The sequence below is a fragment of the Kryptolebias marmoratus genome, linkage group LG16, assembly GCF_001649575.2.
Source record: "Kryptolebias marmoratus isolate JLee-2015 linkage group LG16, ASM164957v2, whole genome shotgun sequence".
Taxonomy (NCBI): Eukaryota; Metazoa; Chordata; class Actinopteri; order Cyprinodontiformes; family Rivulidae; genus Kryptolebias; species Kryptolebias marmoratus.
The window spans coordinates 31,647,552-31,662,285 of NC_051445.1; the positions used below are offsets into that span (position 1 = coordinate 31,647,552).

The 14,734-nt window shown below is 40.5% G+C and overlaps 1 protein-coding gene across 4 annotated transcripts in view; it reads right to left on the reverse strand.

The window, feature by feature from the left end:
* kpna5 (karyopherin alpha 5 (importin alpha 6)) overlaps positions 1–13,552 on the reverse strand; it is a 22,663-nt gene extending 9,111 nt beyond the window's left edge. For all 4 annotated transcript variants that reach the window (XM_037980425.1, XM_037980424.1, XM_037980423.1 and 1 more), the window contains exons 1-12: positions 13,419–13,552; positions 11,029–11,130; positions 10,323–10,422; positions 8,566–8,660; positions 6,403–6,534; positions 6,055–6,143; positions 5,866–5,965; positions 5,589–5,752; positions 3,764–3,842; positions 2,995–3,120; positions 2,790–2,917; positions 834–1,012 (exon numbers count right to left, since the gene is read on the reverse strand). In XM_037980425.1, coding sequence (XP_037836353.1) covers positions 834–1,012; positions 2,790–2,917; positions 2,995–3,120; positions 3,764–3,842; positions 5,589–5,752; positions 5,866–5,965; positions 6,055–6,143; positions 6,403–6,534; positions 8,566–8,660; positions 10,323–10,422; positions 11,029–11,130; positions 13,419–13,550 — 1,426 coding nt within the window. In that variant the 5' untranslated portion in view covers positions 13,551–13,552. The remainder of the gene's footprint in view (positions 1–833; positions 1,013–2,789; positions 2,918–2,994; positions 3,121–3,763; positions 3,843–5,588; positions 5,753–5,865; positions 5,966–6,054; positions 6,144–6,402; positions 6,535–8,565; positions 8,661–10,322; positions 10,423–11,028; positions 11,131–13,418) is intronic.
* Positions 13,553–14,734: the final 1,182 nt, after the last annotated feature.

Consider the following 14,734-nt stretch of genomic DNA (forward strand, 5'->3'; position numbering starts at 1 on the left):
GGGGGCAGTGCTATGATCTGGGGTTGCTGCAGTTGGTCAGGTCCAGGTTCAGCAACAGGATGAGCTCAAAGAATGAGGTCAAAGGTCAGCTGACTACCTGAATATACTGAAGGACCAGGTTATTCCATCAATGGATTCTTTCTTCCCTGATGGCACGAGCAGATTCCAAGATGACAATGCCAGGATTCATCGGGCTTTAATTGTGAAAGAGTGGTTCAGGGAGTGAGAGACATCATTTTCACACATGGATTGGCCACCACAGAGTCCAGACCTTAACCCCATTGAGAACCTTTGGGATGTGCTGGAGAAGGTCAGACTCTACCATCATCATCAAGGTGTTGGTGAAAAATTAATGCAACACTGGATGGAAATAAATCTTGTGACGTTGCAGAAGCTGACTGAAACAATGCCACAGAGAATGTGTGCTGTAATCAAAGCTAAAGACATTCCAATGAAATATTAGAGTGTGTAATGTTTTTTTTTTGGTGGTGACCTTTTTTTTGGCAAGGCTGTGTATACTGTATAATAGGACAGACTAAAGAGGTTTGCTGATCTGTGTACTCAGCTTGCTTGGTTTTCAGAAACGTGAATCAAAGTATCTGAGCTCCATTGTTTTTTTTAAATTGGGCACGTAAATGCTCCTATCTCTAGGTTAAGATACTCAGAGCTGAATAACCTCAATGTAATCAGCCTTTCTGGAACCAAAAACACAGAGTTCCCCCACTCAGAGTAAACTAACTCAGTTTATGGATAAAATCCTTTCAGGAATACCCCCTGTTGATCTTTAAAGACAGAGAAGAAGTGATGGAGTTTGACTGTGTTTGCAGCCATACCATAAGCCTCCTCGATGAGTGCACAGTATGGGTTGATTCCAGTTCCGTTCTGTTTGGCCTCCTGTTCTCCCAGTCGGAGGATGTTCTCCAGACCGTTCAGAGACACCTGCACAATCTTCGAGTCCATCACTGTCAGCAGGTCACACATGGGTTTTATGACATTCAGAGACACCAGGTACCTGTTCACACAGATAAAATAAAAAACAAATACCATCTAAATTCTCAACATTTAAGGATGAATCTGTTTCCATGAAGTGATTTTGCACACAAGCAGCAGTTATTACTTTTTAAAAAGTTTGTTTCAGCTGCAGCTAATTAAAGACAATTAAACAGCCATCCTTGGAGTTTTCCTCAGTGAACAAGAAGGTTGCTTCTCTGCAGCTCTGAGCGGCAGGAGGGAAGGTTCTTACTGTTGGTTGTGCTTGTGCACCAAACAGCAGTTCAGATTGCCCAGCCTTCTTAGAGGTTTTGGATGGTGTCCTCTGGAGATTCTGTTGTTCTCCTGGGTGACTTCAGTCCCCATGTGTGCAATGACGAAGTTATCTGGAGGGGGTGATTGGGAGGAACAGCCTTCCTGATCTAAACCTGAGTGGTGTTCTGTTATTGGACTTCTGTGCTAGATATGGGCTGTATATAACCAACACTATGTTCAAGCATAGGGTGGTTCATAAGTGTACTTGGTACCAGGCCACCTTAGGCCAAAGGTCGATGATCAATTTTGTAATTGTGTCATCAGACCTGCAGCCCTATGTTTTGGACACTCAGGTAAAGAGAGGCTGAGCTGTCAACTGATCACCACCTGGTGGTGAGGGGGATCCGATGGCAGGGGAGGCTGCTGGACAGACCTGGTAAATCTAAACATGCAGGTGAGGGTGAACTGGGAATGTCTGTTGGAACCCCCTGTCCATGAGATCTTTAACACACACCTCTGGGAGAGTTTTTCACATGTCCCATGGTAGGTCATTGGTGCTTGTCACGGCGTCAGCTGGAGGACCCGCTGGTGAACACCAGTGGTGATGGAGGCCCTCAAGCTAAAGGAGGAGGCCTTTAGGGCTTGGCTGTCCTTGATGACTAACAAAGGGGATGACCGCAGGGTGGCCAGAAAGACTGAGGCCTCTGTGGTTGCAGTGGCAAAAACTTGGGCATGGGAAGAGTTCAGATAGGCCATGGAGAAGAACTATTGGCTGGCCTTGAAAAGGTTGTGGCAAACTGTTTGACGACTCATAAAGGGAAAGCGGGCGCTGTCTCAGGCCATGCTTGGTCTGAGTGGGGAGCTGCTGACCCAGACTGGGGATATTGTTGAGCGGTGGAAGGAGCACTTCGAGGATCTCCTGTTGACGTCTTTAAGCCATGAGCTTCAGTGTGCACAAAGACGGTTCGCAGCCAAGTGTGAAGCAGTTGGGATGAAAGTCAGCTCCTCTAAGTCCGAGGCCAAAGCAACAAACAGCAACAGGTGGAATTCTTCCTCTGGATCGGGAATGAGTGTTTGTGTTTGTAGTTTATTTATGATAAACTTCAAACACTTGAAACTGTCTCTCTCACTGAGAGTTTTGCAAAAAAATGTAAAAGTTACACAGAGACATACCTTTGCTATAGTTTTAGGCATACAAATCTGTCTTTTAGTGTTAATATTGTTTAATTCCAAAAACTACAAACATCAGAAACAGCGAGTCCCGTGGCAGTGCTCTCTCTTCCAGCAAGAGTTTGCAAGTCAGATGTCTCTGTACTTTAATGATGACAGTCCGGATACAAAAGCATTTAATACAATGTTAAACTGTAGATAGAAGGTTGGGTAGGTGATGATGTATTGCTTTGGCAACTCCCCCAGCCACAGTGAACTGAACATGTGTCAACACATGCACGTTTATACATTTTTTCCATGCCATGATCTTTATGGGATCAAACCCCCTCCCTTAGATAATGCGACGGGAAACACTGGGAGGTGTGGTCACATACCTGATCTGCGCAGAAGTGCCCCCAGATGTGGCATTAGTAATGGCCCATGCTGCTTCCTTCCTTGTGCGGAACTCTGCTTTCTGAAGGATCTCAATCAGCATGGGGAAAATGTTGGCATCAATCACATTCTGAGAAGAAGAAGTGAGAGTCAGAAAGGAGTGCGGACCCTCTTCATACTGTTAAACCCAGATGGATCAGGCTGTACCTGGATCTGAGCCCGGTTTCCTGCAGTGATGTTGGACACGGTCCAACATGCCTCCTTCTTGATGGACTCTTTGGGACTGCTGAGGAGGTGGAGTAAACATGGTAGCGCTGAACAGCTCAAGATTACCTGACAGGCCGAACACACAGATCCACTCAGAATACACACAACATCTGTATTCTTAGACCTGACCCTTCAGGACACTGGCAGGAGGTTCACCGAGCAATTACTGAAAGTGTGCCACATCATTTTTTGGAGCCATTAGAACAGGATTTTTACTAGATAATCTGGGTCTGGATGTATTTGACTCTTTACATAGAAAATGTGAAGAAACTAGTATTCTTTGAAGGAATGCATTATCTGCCGCCTCGGATGCCAGAGTTTTAGACTAAGATAATCTAGGTCTTGGTCCTTGCAAATAACATGCAAAATATTGTGGGACATGTTGGCACTCAGAGTATGTGTTGTGAATGACTCTCAGCTACAACCACAACAAATCTTGGCTTGGTATATGTAAAACTGACTGAGTTATAGCCATTTTTGGTGTGCTGAAGTTAATTAGGTGTGGTAGCCACTTTGAATTAACTGACTCCAAAAGTTAATGAGCTGTAGATATACATCCAGTAATTACTTTCTGAGGGTTTCTTTAAATCTGTTCAGTTGTTCATGAAATATTTTTCGAACAGACAGAAAAAAACATGAGAAAAAACATTGTTGCCTGTCTTTCACCTTTCAGCATCAGGGGATAAAGAAGATGTAAAGCATAGTGTACCTGAGTCTGGATGTCATCTCCTGTTACGATGTTGCCTACAGCCCGTAAAGCAGGAGAAACAACCTTATAATCACTGTGCCTACAGAGATGGAACACAGACAGAGATAATGATAGTCAAAATATCCAAGACAAATATCTCCTTACTGTCCAACAATGAACATCTGTAAAATTTGTGTTCTGCTTAAAATCCACTTGTAGCTGTGTAATTCACAGAAGGTTTGATAGATTCACTGCATCTCTTTCTGATACAAACGTCCCTGCAGGGACCTAAAAACAGCATTCACACTGTTGTTTTCCTTTTTAAAGTTTCTCCTGGACTTTTTTTTTTCAGTACAGCTACTTCTGTGAAATTTCTATCTATCAGTTTTCTTTACCGGCTTCTCCTTTCTGGGTTGCAGGGAGTTGGTGCCTATCTCCAGCAGTCACTGGTCACAAGTCCATCACAGGGCCACATAGATACCACTGTATCTGTGATAGTTAACAACTCAACTTGTGACCACGACTCAGAAAGGAGAAGTGGGTAAAGAAAATGGATGGATGGATACTCTGAATGTAAGCACAGCATGGTTGATGATAGTGTGCGTTCATGAATAGAAGTAAGTAATGTTCGAGTTCAGTTTGCCTTTCTGCTAGTCTTTAATTTCTGTGCTGGTATTGACTGTGAGTCAGAGATATGTTAACCAGGTTTGTAATGTATTAGCGCTGCTTGCATCCATTAGTACAGGCTGCTAATGCCATGTCAGGTAAAGTGCTATTGTTTGTGTTACTAAAATAGTGTTGCATAATTTTCTGTGGTTCTGCTTAAATACAGCAGAGTTTATGTACTGTGTTGCTATAATGATTGTGCTTTATGTGAATTCTGTTGCTTGATTAGATAATTCATTAAGTGGATGCTGTTAATGCATTAGTTAGTTTACAACTGTATTCTTATTTGCCCTTAGTTTCTTCTGTTGCAGACCACATGCACACATAGATGTCTCAATATCCAGTAGATCCACCTGTATAACCATCACTGTAAATGTGCAACTTCCACTGCAATGAGTGGATGAGAATGTGCTGCTAAAGGAAATAAAGCTCCAGTCTCTGATTCTCTGGTCGGAAGTACTTGTCCATGCTGGCCACTTCAACCAGTTTTATCCCGTTAATGTAGGAGGGTTCTGCTACACAAATATCAAAATTGTCAGCTTGATCAAGAATAGTGTGCTATGACTTTCAGTATTTTAGCTAAAGTTTAGCTCATTTTAGCCTTTAATTATCTTTCTGCTCATTTTAACTTGCTACTGTTTTGCAGATTTTTGCTTTTAGTTATGTTTTGTTAGTTTTAGCTATTAGCAATGGTTTTGCTCTTTTTAGCTAAACAGCAGTAGTAGTTTTGCTCATTATGCTTTTAGCTTCTGCTCTGCTTGTTTTAAATTTTAGCTACTGTAAGCTAATTTCAGCTTTTATTGCTTGTATTAGGTATTCACTGTCCTGCCCGTTTTAGTGTCTGATCTGATTATTCCAGCTTTTGTTCTGATTGTTTTAACTTTAACTCACTTTAAGAGTGAGAAGTGAGAGCTTCTTCAACAAATTTCAGCAAAGTCATTCAGCACCCAGCCCTCACACTGTATTTTAGCAGAAAATGCTCCTTTTTGCAGTTATGATTGTGTGTGCCACTTATTCAAAATAATGCAGTCTGTAATTCTGTTCATCCACCACCACTGCAGAGAAGTGTGGAAACTTGTTCCAATCTTTGCCTTGGTCTTTGTTTCAGCAAATATTTTATTTTATTGACCTCGACCTGCTGCCCAGGTGGTAGGAGAAAAACAAGAAGTCAGCCTCTTACATCAGCAGCTCCACCAGCCTGCGGCAGACTCCCGAGTCAATGACTGTCTGAATCTTCTCATTGGGTCCATCAGACAGATAGGACAGAGCCCAGCACGCATCAGCCAGAACATCTGGATCGCTGCTGAACAGAAGCCTGGACAGAACACTAAGACAGGGGCACACCTGAAAGCAAATCAACAAAGATGCTGAGACAGTTGGATTTCACAGCTAGATGGAAACAAAGCTTAAAATAATTCAAGCAAAAAGCAAACCTTTGTGTCAGGAAACAGACCCACCTTGGTAAAATCTGGTGGTGGGTTCTTTCCTCGGCACAGGTTAGACAGAGCCCACACAGCATTTCGTGTCGTTGTGAGACGGTTAGATTTAACCAGCAACCTGAACAAAACAAATCCTAAGTTTATGGCGAGCTTAACACAATCAAAGAGATGAGGAGAAACAAAACAAAACAAAAAAAAAACACTTACTGCTGCAAAGATGGGAGGATACCACAATTCAAAACAAAGTCTCTGCACTCAGAATTATCTCCTGCTATGTTCCCTAAGGCCCAAACCGCCTGAAAGACAGAGAGGCTGGGTTAGAAACGCACAACAATCCCTGTTAAGTGTGTGACGGAGTAAAAACACTCTGCAGAAGCTAGCTACAGTTAAAGGGAGCTGCAGAAGCAACAGAACTCTCAGCCCAGCTGGTGTCCATGTCTCTGTAAGGAACGTCTGGTACCACCAGAACCAGAGCACGACTAAAGCCTGAAGGTGCACTGAGAATCCTGTTGTTCTGACTCGGATCCATCAGGTCTGGAGGAAATCATATCTCACCTGTTCCTGGACGTCCTCGTACTCAGAGTTCAAAAGCTCAATGAAAATGGGAACAGCTCCAGTTTCTATCACAACCTTGGTGTGCAGGAAAGTACCAGAGGCGATGTTGGTCAGAGCCCAGGCTGCCTCGAACTGAGTCAGACACACAGAGGCAGAACAATTACTCTTCTTTGGCATGTTACACTTATCTGTCTGTGTGTCATAAAGCAATGAGTACTGGTCCTGAAAGAGACAAAATGCCAACACAGAGGCTGCACAAAATTTCATTATAACTAAGAAATGTAAAGAAAATATAACTACATATTGATATTTTCATGTATGAACTGTATACAAAGTGTAAAATGAACTGAGATCAAAAGAAACATTAAATCTGCTGCCAGAAATCAATATGGTCTCCATGGTAACCACACACCTGAGTCTGTCGCTCCCTGCCTGCCAAGTTAATGAGAGGCAGACAGACTGAAAATGACCTCTCAAACAAAAGGTTACTGAGTCAGATGTTTAAAACGCCTGACTGGTGAGCAACAGAAGTCTCTGATGGTCACACGAGTTGTTTACATAGTGTTTTATGCTGCATCTGTGGCTGTTGGCTGTGCACTCTAAACAGTAAGTCCTGCAACAGTGAGAGAGCTACTGGATTAAAGAAGACCAAAAATGCGTACATTCTGATGTATAACTTGCACTAGAAAGAGTCATGAGAGTAAGAAGTTAGTGTGACCCATTTAAACTGTTGTTTGAGCTCCAGAGCACCAAAGAGGGTTGAATTTTCTCATGGGTTTTTGAAAAATGCCATTGATTTCTACTATTACCATTTTTCTCTTGCAGTTTTTTTGTTTTTAATCTACACTTCATGATTTACCAAAACTCATAGAATCATAGAACACTATTCCTGATTGAGCCACACATTTTGAAGTTTATTTCAAAGCTGCACAACAAGATATAAAACTTTTTAAAAACTAGAATAGTATTAAGGGTGCAAATGGAGAAGAAAACAGCCCAACTAAAGGTAAACTAGTGCTGTTCTAGTACTAGTCCATTCATCAGACCCTGAGCCCTAGCTGCCAGCAGCTGAGTCCATTCAGTTCATAAATACTTCTGACAAGTTCAACTCCTTACATTTTTGACATTTACTTTGAAAATATTACAAATTAAATCCATGCAATGTTGAACCAATAAATCCAAATACCCTCCGAGTAATCTCAGATAACCCACAGAACCACCTGGGTCAGAACCACCTGGTGGATGAACAGACAGTGCCAGCCTACTCCTGGACCAGTGGTTATGCACCACTTTAAGCTGGAAGATGAAATGTCTAGCGCAAATTGATGAGTAATGAATGTGCTTCAGAACAGACTGCCATTGCTCATCATTGATTTCCACATTCACTTCCTCAGACCAGGCACTGTGAGGGTAGTCAGATGTTACTGAGAGATTAGAAAGTATGAAATTATAGATTTTGGATATTGCACCCGAAAAAGGTTTTATTTTCATTATAGTATCAATCTCCTCCACATTGCAAAGGTTCTATCAATTGATGATGAAGGAAACAGAAGAATTAAATCAAATGGTGAGTTGAAAGGTATTCCCTGAAATTCTAAATGCTGCTTCACTTGAGTCCAGATTTTTAGCAAACTTTTAACTATGACATTAAAGATGAATTTAAGGGAACGCACAAAAGAGAAAATAGAGAAGCAAAGTCACAAGAGACCTCCTCCACTGGCAGCCATCTTGGCTTATTGTCAATAATACTGCACCAAAATAACATTGTGCAGATATTTATGGACCAGTAATAGTATAAAAACGTTGGCCTCCAGAGTCCTTGTTTTTTTTTTTGGAAGAGCTTCTTTCGCATTATGGGAGGTTTTTTGTTCCATAAAAATTATGAGACAGAGCTGTCAAGTGACTGGAAAAAGCTTTTTGGAACACAACTAATACTACCTGCAAGAGAAATGGGCAGCACAGACCAACAGTGAATATCCTGGGCTAGTTGTTCAAGTAAAGGATTAAAGGTGGATTCAAAAAGCTTTAAAAAAGGCCTTAGTTACATGAACTCCCAAGTATTTGAAACTTCGCAGCACAGCTTTAAAAGGAAGTGGGTAAATTGCAGCAGAGGGATTAACTTTCATTAAAATTAAGTTTATAGTCCCTGTGTGAAGCTCTTACCTGCAGCGTGGAGTTCTCCTTCCTTTTCAGAAACTCAACAAAACGAGGAACAACGCCAGGAGAGGAAATGACATCATCAATTGGAGGGTTGGGCTCTGCACAAACACAGGCATCATCTCATCTCCTCAACTGATCATAGAGCCAAACACATTCTTTTAAAGAGACACTGCTTTAGATCCAGTAAAATGGCGTTTTCATTTTCTTTTTTTCAACCGGTCTAATATTTAATTTAAGGCCTAGGATTCCTTAAAGGGATGCATATCGCCCACCACCTTTCATGCCAGGGTTTTAACTAAGATCATCTTATGATGAAAACTGATGGAATAAAAACAGTTTTAGGCAAACCTCATAAATAACATAATTACAAGTGAAACCAGATGTTTACATACATAGTATATATATATTTAAAAAAACCCACACACAAACCATTTTTTTCTCACTGTCTGACATTAAATCAGCCTAAAACTTTCCTATTTTAGGTCAGTTAGGATTCCCAACTCCAATTTGTTAAATGCTCCAAAAATAAGAGAGAACGTTTTTTTATTACTTTCTTTAAAGTCACAACTTCATATCCATTTTCTTAGTATTTGGTAGATTTGAAACTTGAAACTATAATTTGGGTCAAATTATAGTTTCAAACGTTTCTCACAATATTTTGTTTCATTCTATCTGACAAAACTGGTGTAACTGAGTCTGCCTTGCTCTCACACACCTTTACAGCTTTGCCCAGAAATGTTCGATAGGATTGAGATCAGGGCTTTGTGATGGCCACTCCAAAACATTAACTCTGTTATCCTTAATCCTCTTTGGAACCAGTTTGGCTGTATGCTTCGAGTTATTGTCCATTTGAAAGACCCATTTTCACCCAACCAAGCTTTAACTTCCTGGCTGATATCTTCAGATGTTGCTTCAGTATTTGCACATTATGTTCTTTCTTCAAGATGCCATCTATTTTATGAAGCGCACCAGTCCCTCCTGCAGCAAAACAACCCCACAACATAATGCTGCCACCTCCATGTTTTACAGTCAGGATGGTGTTCTCAGGCTTTAAGCTTCCTCTTTTTTTCCTCCAATCGTAACGATGGTCATTATGGCCAAAGGGTTCAATTTTAGTTCTGTCAGACAACAGGACACCTCTCCAAACATAAAGGTCTTTGTCCTTGTGTACATAAGCAAATTGTAATTTATTTTTTATGTTGCTTTCAGAGTATTATCTCTTTCCTCACTGAGTGGCCTTTCAGCTCATGTTTGTACAAACCTTGTTTCACTGTGACCAGTTTCAACAGCATCACAAGGTCTTTAGCTGTTGTTTTGGAGTTGACACACACATTTTGCAGTTTAAAAACACCTCCACCATAATGACATCACCATCTGGGCTTTGCCAAATTGTTTTAAAGCGTAGTAATCTTTGTGTATGAAAACTTGTGAGTTTGAAGAGAGTAAAAAAAAAAAAACTTGTTGACTGCATATCAAATAGAAATAATTTCAGGAATCCTAACTGACATAAAACAGGAAAGATTTAGTCTCAGTTAATGTCAAACATTGAAAAAAAAAGGTTGTGTCTTTTTATCCAGTTTATGTAAACATCTGTGTGTTTTGATAACAACCATCATCGCCTTTGGCCTTTCAGTGGGAGATGACAATAATCACTACTTCTGACGTTAAAGGTTAAAACTCATCAGGTTTCATCTTGTTTTTGATAATTAGTACAATAATGACAGTTTTCAGTAAAGTTCATGAGAAGAATGAGGTCAAACCTTTGGAGAGTAATTTTCTGAACTTCTGCGTAGCTACCAGCTGTTGATCTGCGTCTTCAGAGAAGATCATCTGAACCATGTCTGGTGTTATCACCACATCCTGCACACAGGCAATATCAGATCTATTTTTAGCATTTGATTCAAAAGATTTATGGAGCAGCAGCTCCTGTCTATACCAACAAATATCCCCACCTCACTGTTTTTCTGACATTTGCTGCAAGTCAGTTACAGAGAAACATTTCAGCAGAGAATTATGATCTCTATCATTTTATTCCATCATGGGTAAATGGTAAATGAACTGTACTTATGTAGCGCATTTCTAGCCAACCAAGCCACTCAAAGTGCTTTACATCACAATCTGTGCCTCATTTTCCACAAACACGTTCATACAGCACTGAATCTCTACAAAGCTACTCTGAATGAATCATTCTATGGAGGCTAATCAGTGCTTTAAACTCCATTCATACACCAATAGGGCACATCAGAGGGTTCAGACACTTTGACATGTGACTGCTGCCAGGAATCGAACCTCCAACTCTCTCATCGGAAGATGACTGCTTTAACCACTGATCCACAGCCACCCCTACTATATTTAGCAGAACAATTCTTACCACTGAGAACTGTAAATACTGGATGTATAAAACCAGAAAAAGTTGAAAGTTTGTTTTCTTCTCTTGTACAGTAAGTAGACTGAAGCAACACTTACGCCTGTGACAGGAACTGTGGAGCTGATGTCCGGGTCCTGGATTGGCCCGTCTAGCATAGAGTCTTCAGCTGAAGTTACAGAAACATTTCTTCTTTTGAAGAGCTGCTCGACAAGAACATCACAGAGTCAACATAGATTCTGCTGTGAATCACTTCATTGCATCTTCTTGTCTAACGTGGTGCTTCTCAAAGTGTGAGGTGCGCCCTCACACAGCGGGGAGCTCCTTTTTTCTTTGGTACTAATAAAGTCACAGTTGGAAATACAACAAAAGGCCAAAAATATTTTAGCCTGTCTATGTATGATTTCTGTCTGTCTGTCAGCAAAATATCTCACAAACCAGTAGACCGATTTCCTGAAATTTTCAGAAAGTATTCATATTCAGTAATCATTGGTGTACTTTTACAACTGATTAATGTTTAAAGTCAACCCGATTCAAGATGGCCGCCAAAGCTAAGCAACCTTAGAAAACAGAGAAATGGCTACAATTCAACCTGTTTTACAGATACTGACCTAAAACTTGGTGTGGTATTAGCTAAGAGTCATTCACAATGTACATCCAGTAATTTCATTAAAATCCATTCAGCATTTCATTACAGTGTTTACTAACAGAAAGACAGGGTTGACTGCAATTATTATTACTAAAGTTTTTGTTAAATATGTCTTTTATTTAAACACAGTAACTGGGGTGCAAATTAGCGTATCTATCTACCTTAAGCTCCTCCAGGTTAGCGAGAAAGGGATTTCAAGCATTTGCAAGTTCTCATTAAGCAAGTCCTTAAAGATCTGAGATCTTTATTAATGACATCATGTCATTATCAGAAGAATTTTTCAGACCCACATTTGAAAAGAGGGGGCAGTAGATAATTTCCATTCCTTTAAAATTTGTCTTTTGGCAACAATCGTTCCTAGCTCCAGAGGTCGCTGCATTAACGCCGCAAACTCCTTGATTGTCCTTGAGATGCCAAGGATGGCTAGTCCTGCATCAGGCTGAAGAGGCTTTTCCTAGGTTTTAGAATATTTTACACCAAAAACCCACTAGAGAAGAGCAGAACCAAAAAGCAGGAGACAATGTGTCTGTCACAGATTGGTGAGACAGAGGGGTAGATCTTATGCAACCTGATTTTAGAATAATGTAAACAATGGACAACCTTAAATTGGATAAGTTGGTGTCAACAGTTTACTGAGCAAGAATAGGTTTTAGATGAGCACTTATTCCACATAGATTCAGGCACTTCTATACCAAACTCCTCCTTCTAAATGTCTCGAATTTTCACAGTGTGTGCTGTTTTACAATCATCAAGCAAATGCACACTTTTAGAAATTAGGCACCTGGAGTCAGGTGGGCTGTTTAAGACTTTATAAACCCAATGTCTTATTTTTGATTTAATGTAATGCTTAACTTTTAAATACAGAAAGAAATTTAGGTGACCAGATCATATTTCTTTTTCAGCTGACTGCAAATTCTCCATCAATGTAAACATTTTCAATCGAAACTAAGTCCTTCTTTCTCCAGTCCCAGTAAGATGTATCTGTCCATGCAGGCAAAAAAACAAACTGATTAAAACATGTAGGTGTTTTTACAGAAGTCTCTGTTAGTGCCCAAAAGCTTCTGACCTGGTTCAGGTTTATGACCAAGTGATTCAACACAAAGCAAAGTGTCCCAAGGGACTCAGGTTTGTCAGATTTAGAAATAGTGGTTAAGGAGGAATCATTAACAGAGTTAGCTTCCATCTTGAGCCAAAGAGTTGTGGAGGTCAAGTTTTCTTTGGCGGGTTGCTGCCAGAACATCAGAACTCTGATGATAGCAGCCCAGTAATAACTCCTGAAGACTGGCAGGTCCAAACCCCCCCTCCATCTTGGATTTCTGCAAGTGGACCTTTGACATTCTGGGATTCCCATTGTTTAAGTCTCAATATGAATTCTGCTTCTTCTTCTTCTTAGTTTAAACATTAATTTAGGATTTTTGGGTATGGTCAAGCCAAGATAGCTTAGGTGATCTTATTGCTAAAGTTTTAAGCAAAGATCTTGTGCAATGTATTTGTTGTGATGGAATCTCAGCTCCAAGCACATCAAATTTAAGCTCACCATCTGTAAAATTAACTGAATGTGAACTATTTTTAGTTTTCTAATGTGAACTGGCTGTGGCAGCCATCTTGAACTGGGTTGGCTCTAATTGTTAAGCAGTTGTAAAGGAACATCCACAGATTATTTCCTGAAAGTTAAATTGTTAAATCACAGCTTGATGTGCAGTTATCAATCTTCTTCCAAACAATCACTACAAAGAAAATCTGAACTCATGCTGACAACAAATGTGTCTCTGAGCTGCCTAAAGGGATTTAAAGCAAAAGTGGTGTTAATCACATGGTTGGAGATTAGGTTTGTGTGTTCACCTGCTCTTCTCTTTTCTGTTTGCGCAGCTGGACTCCTTCCTCCTCTCTCCTTCGACGCATCTCCTGAGGATTCAGGGCTTTGTTCTTGTAACTTTTCATTCGGTAGTTTTCTCTTCTTGGACTCGCCATCATGTCTAAAACAAGATAATCACCCGATAAATGTCAGTTTTATTCCTAATTAGTCCTTAAAATGTTACAAACTGTAAGACTTTAGCACACCTTACAGTTTATTAGTAGTATTTGGGCAGGCTGTCCATTTAAAGGTGAACTGAAAAATTTTGAAGCCAACATCAGTTGAAAGAAATTCATAAAATATGCTTATTGTAAGATTAAAAAAAAAAAAAACAACTATCTTTTTTAAATACCGAACATTGAAGAAACCACTCAGGTGTTTTTCAGCTTTCCCCCCCTCCTGATCTGTGACGTCCACAGAGCACTGAGGTTCACAGCATTCAGCCATTCATCAGTGAGTGGATGAATACTGGTACAGTATAGTTCAGTTTGTTCAAATTAATTGTTCCAACCGGCCAGAAAATACCATTGGAGTTTCATTTTTTGGCTTCCTGAAAGATAAAAATCTTCTCAGATTTGGATTCATAAACTTCGATGTTGAAATTACAATTAGAACTCTGGTTTGGACCACTTCAAAGAGAAGCACCGCTCCGACCCTCGTTACTGCAGTGGACTGACTTCACGCTTCACCTTTTACCAGCAGCAGTCCTAACTATTTTTAATTTTAAAAGAAAGGCAAATGGAGACATGATCACCACAGAGAAGGAGATGAGAAACAGGAAGTTTTACTTCAAAAGTGATATGAACGTGTGCTGTCATTAAAAGGTCTGAGCTGCTTACAGGCTAACAGCCAAAAAAGGCTTCTCCTTCCATTTCCACTAACAAACAATGGGACACAAGCGACGTTCTTGTGCTCGTCATGAACCCTGGACAGCAACTCTGCCCCACAAATCACCCACTTTGGAAATTATTGAGTAAAACACTAAAAACAATATACTTAAGTTTTAGGTCAGAGAAACGAGTCCCTGGAATGTTGTGTGGATGTGTTTGACTAAATAACATTCATGAAATGTCAGTATTTTTAGATTTGATTTCAGTTCAGCTTCAAGATTCACAGGACGTAGCCAACCTCTCTGGACGTGGTCCATGGTCCTAACAGGACCAGATTCATACAGGCCATGGTCTGACAGGTCGTGGTTCTGACAGGTCGTGGTCCTGACAGGTCGTGGGTCTGACAGGTCGTGGTTCTGACAGGACCCAATTCATACAGGCCGTGGTCCTGATAGGTCGTGGTCCTGACAGGT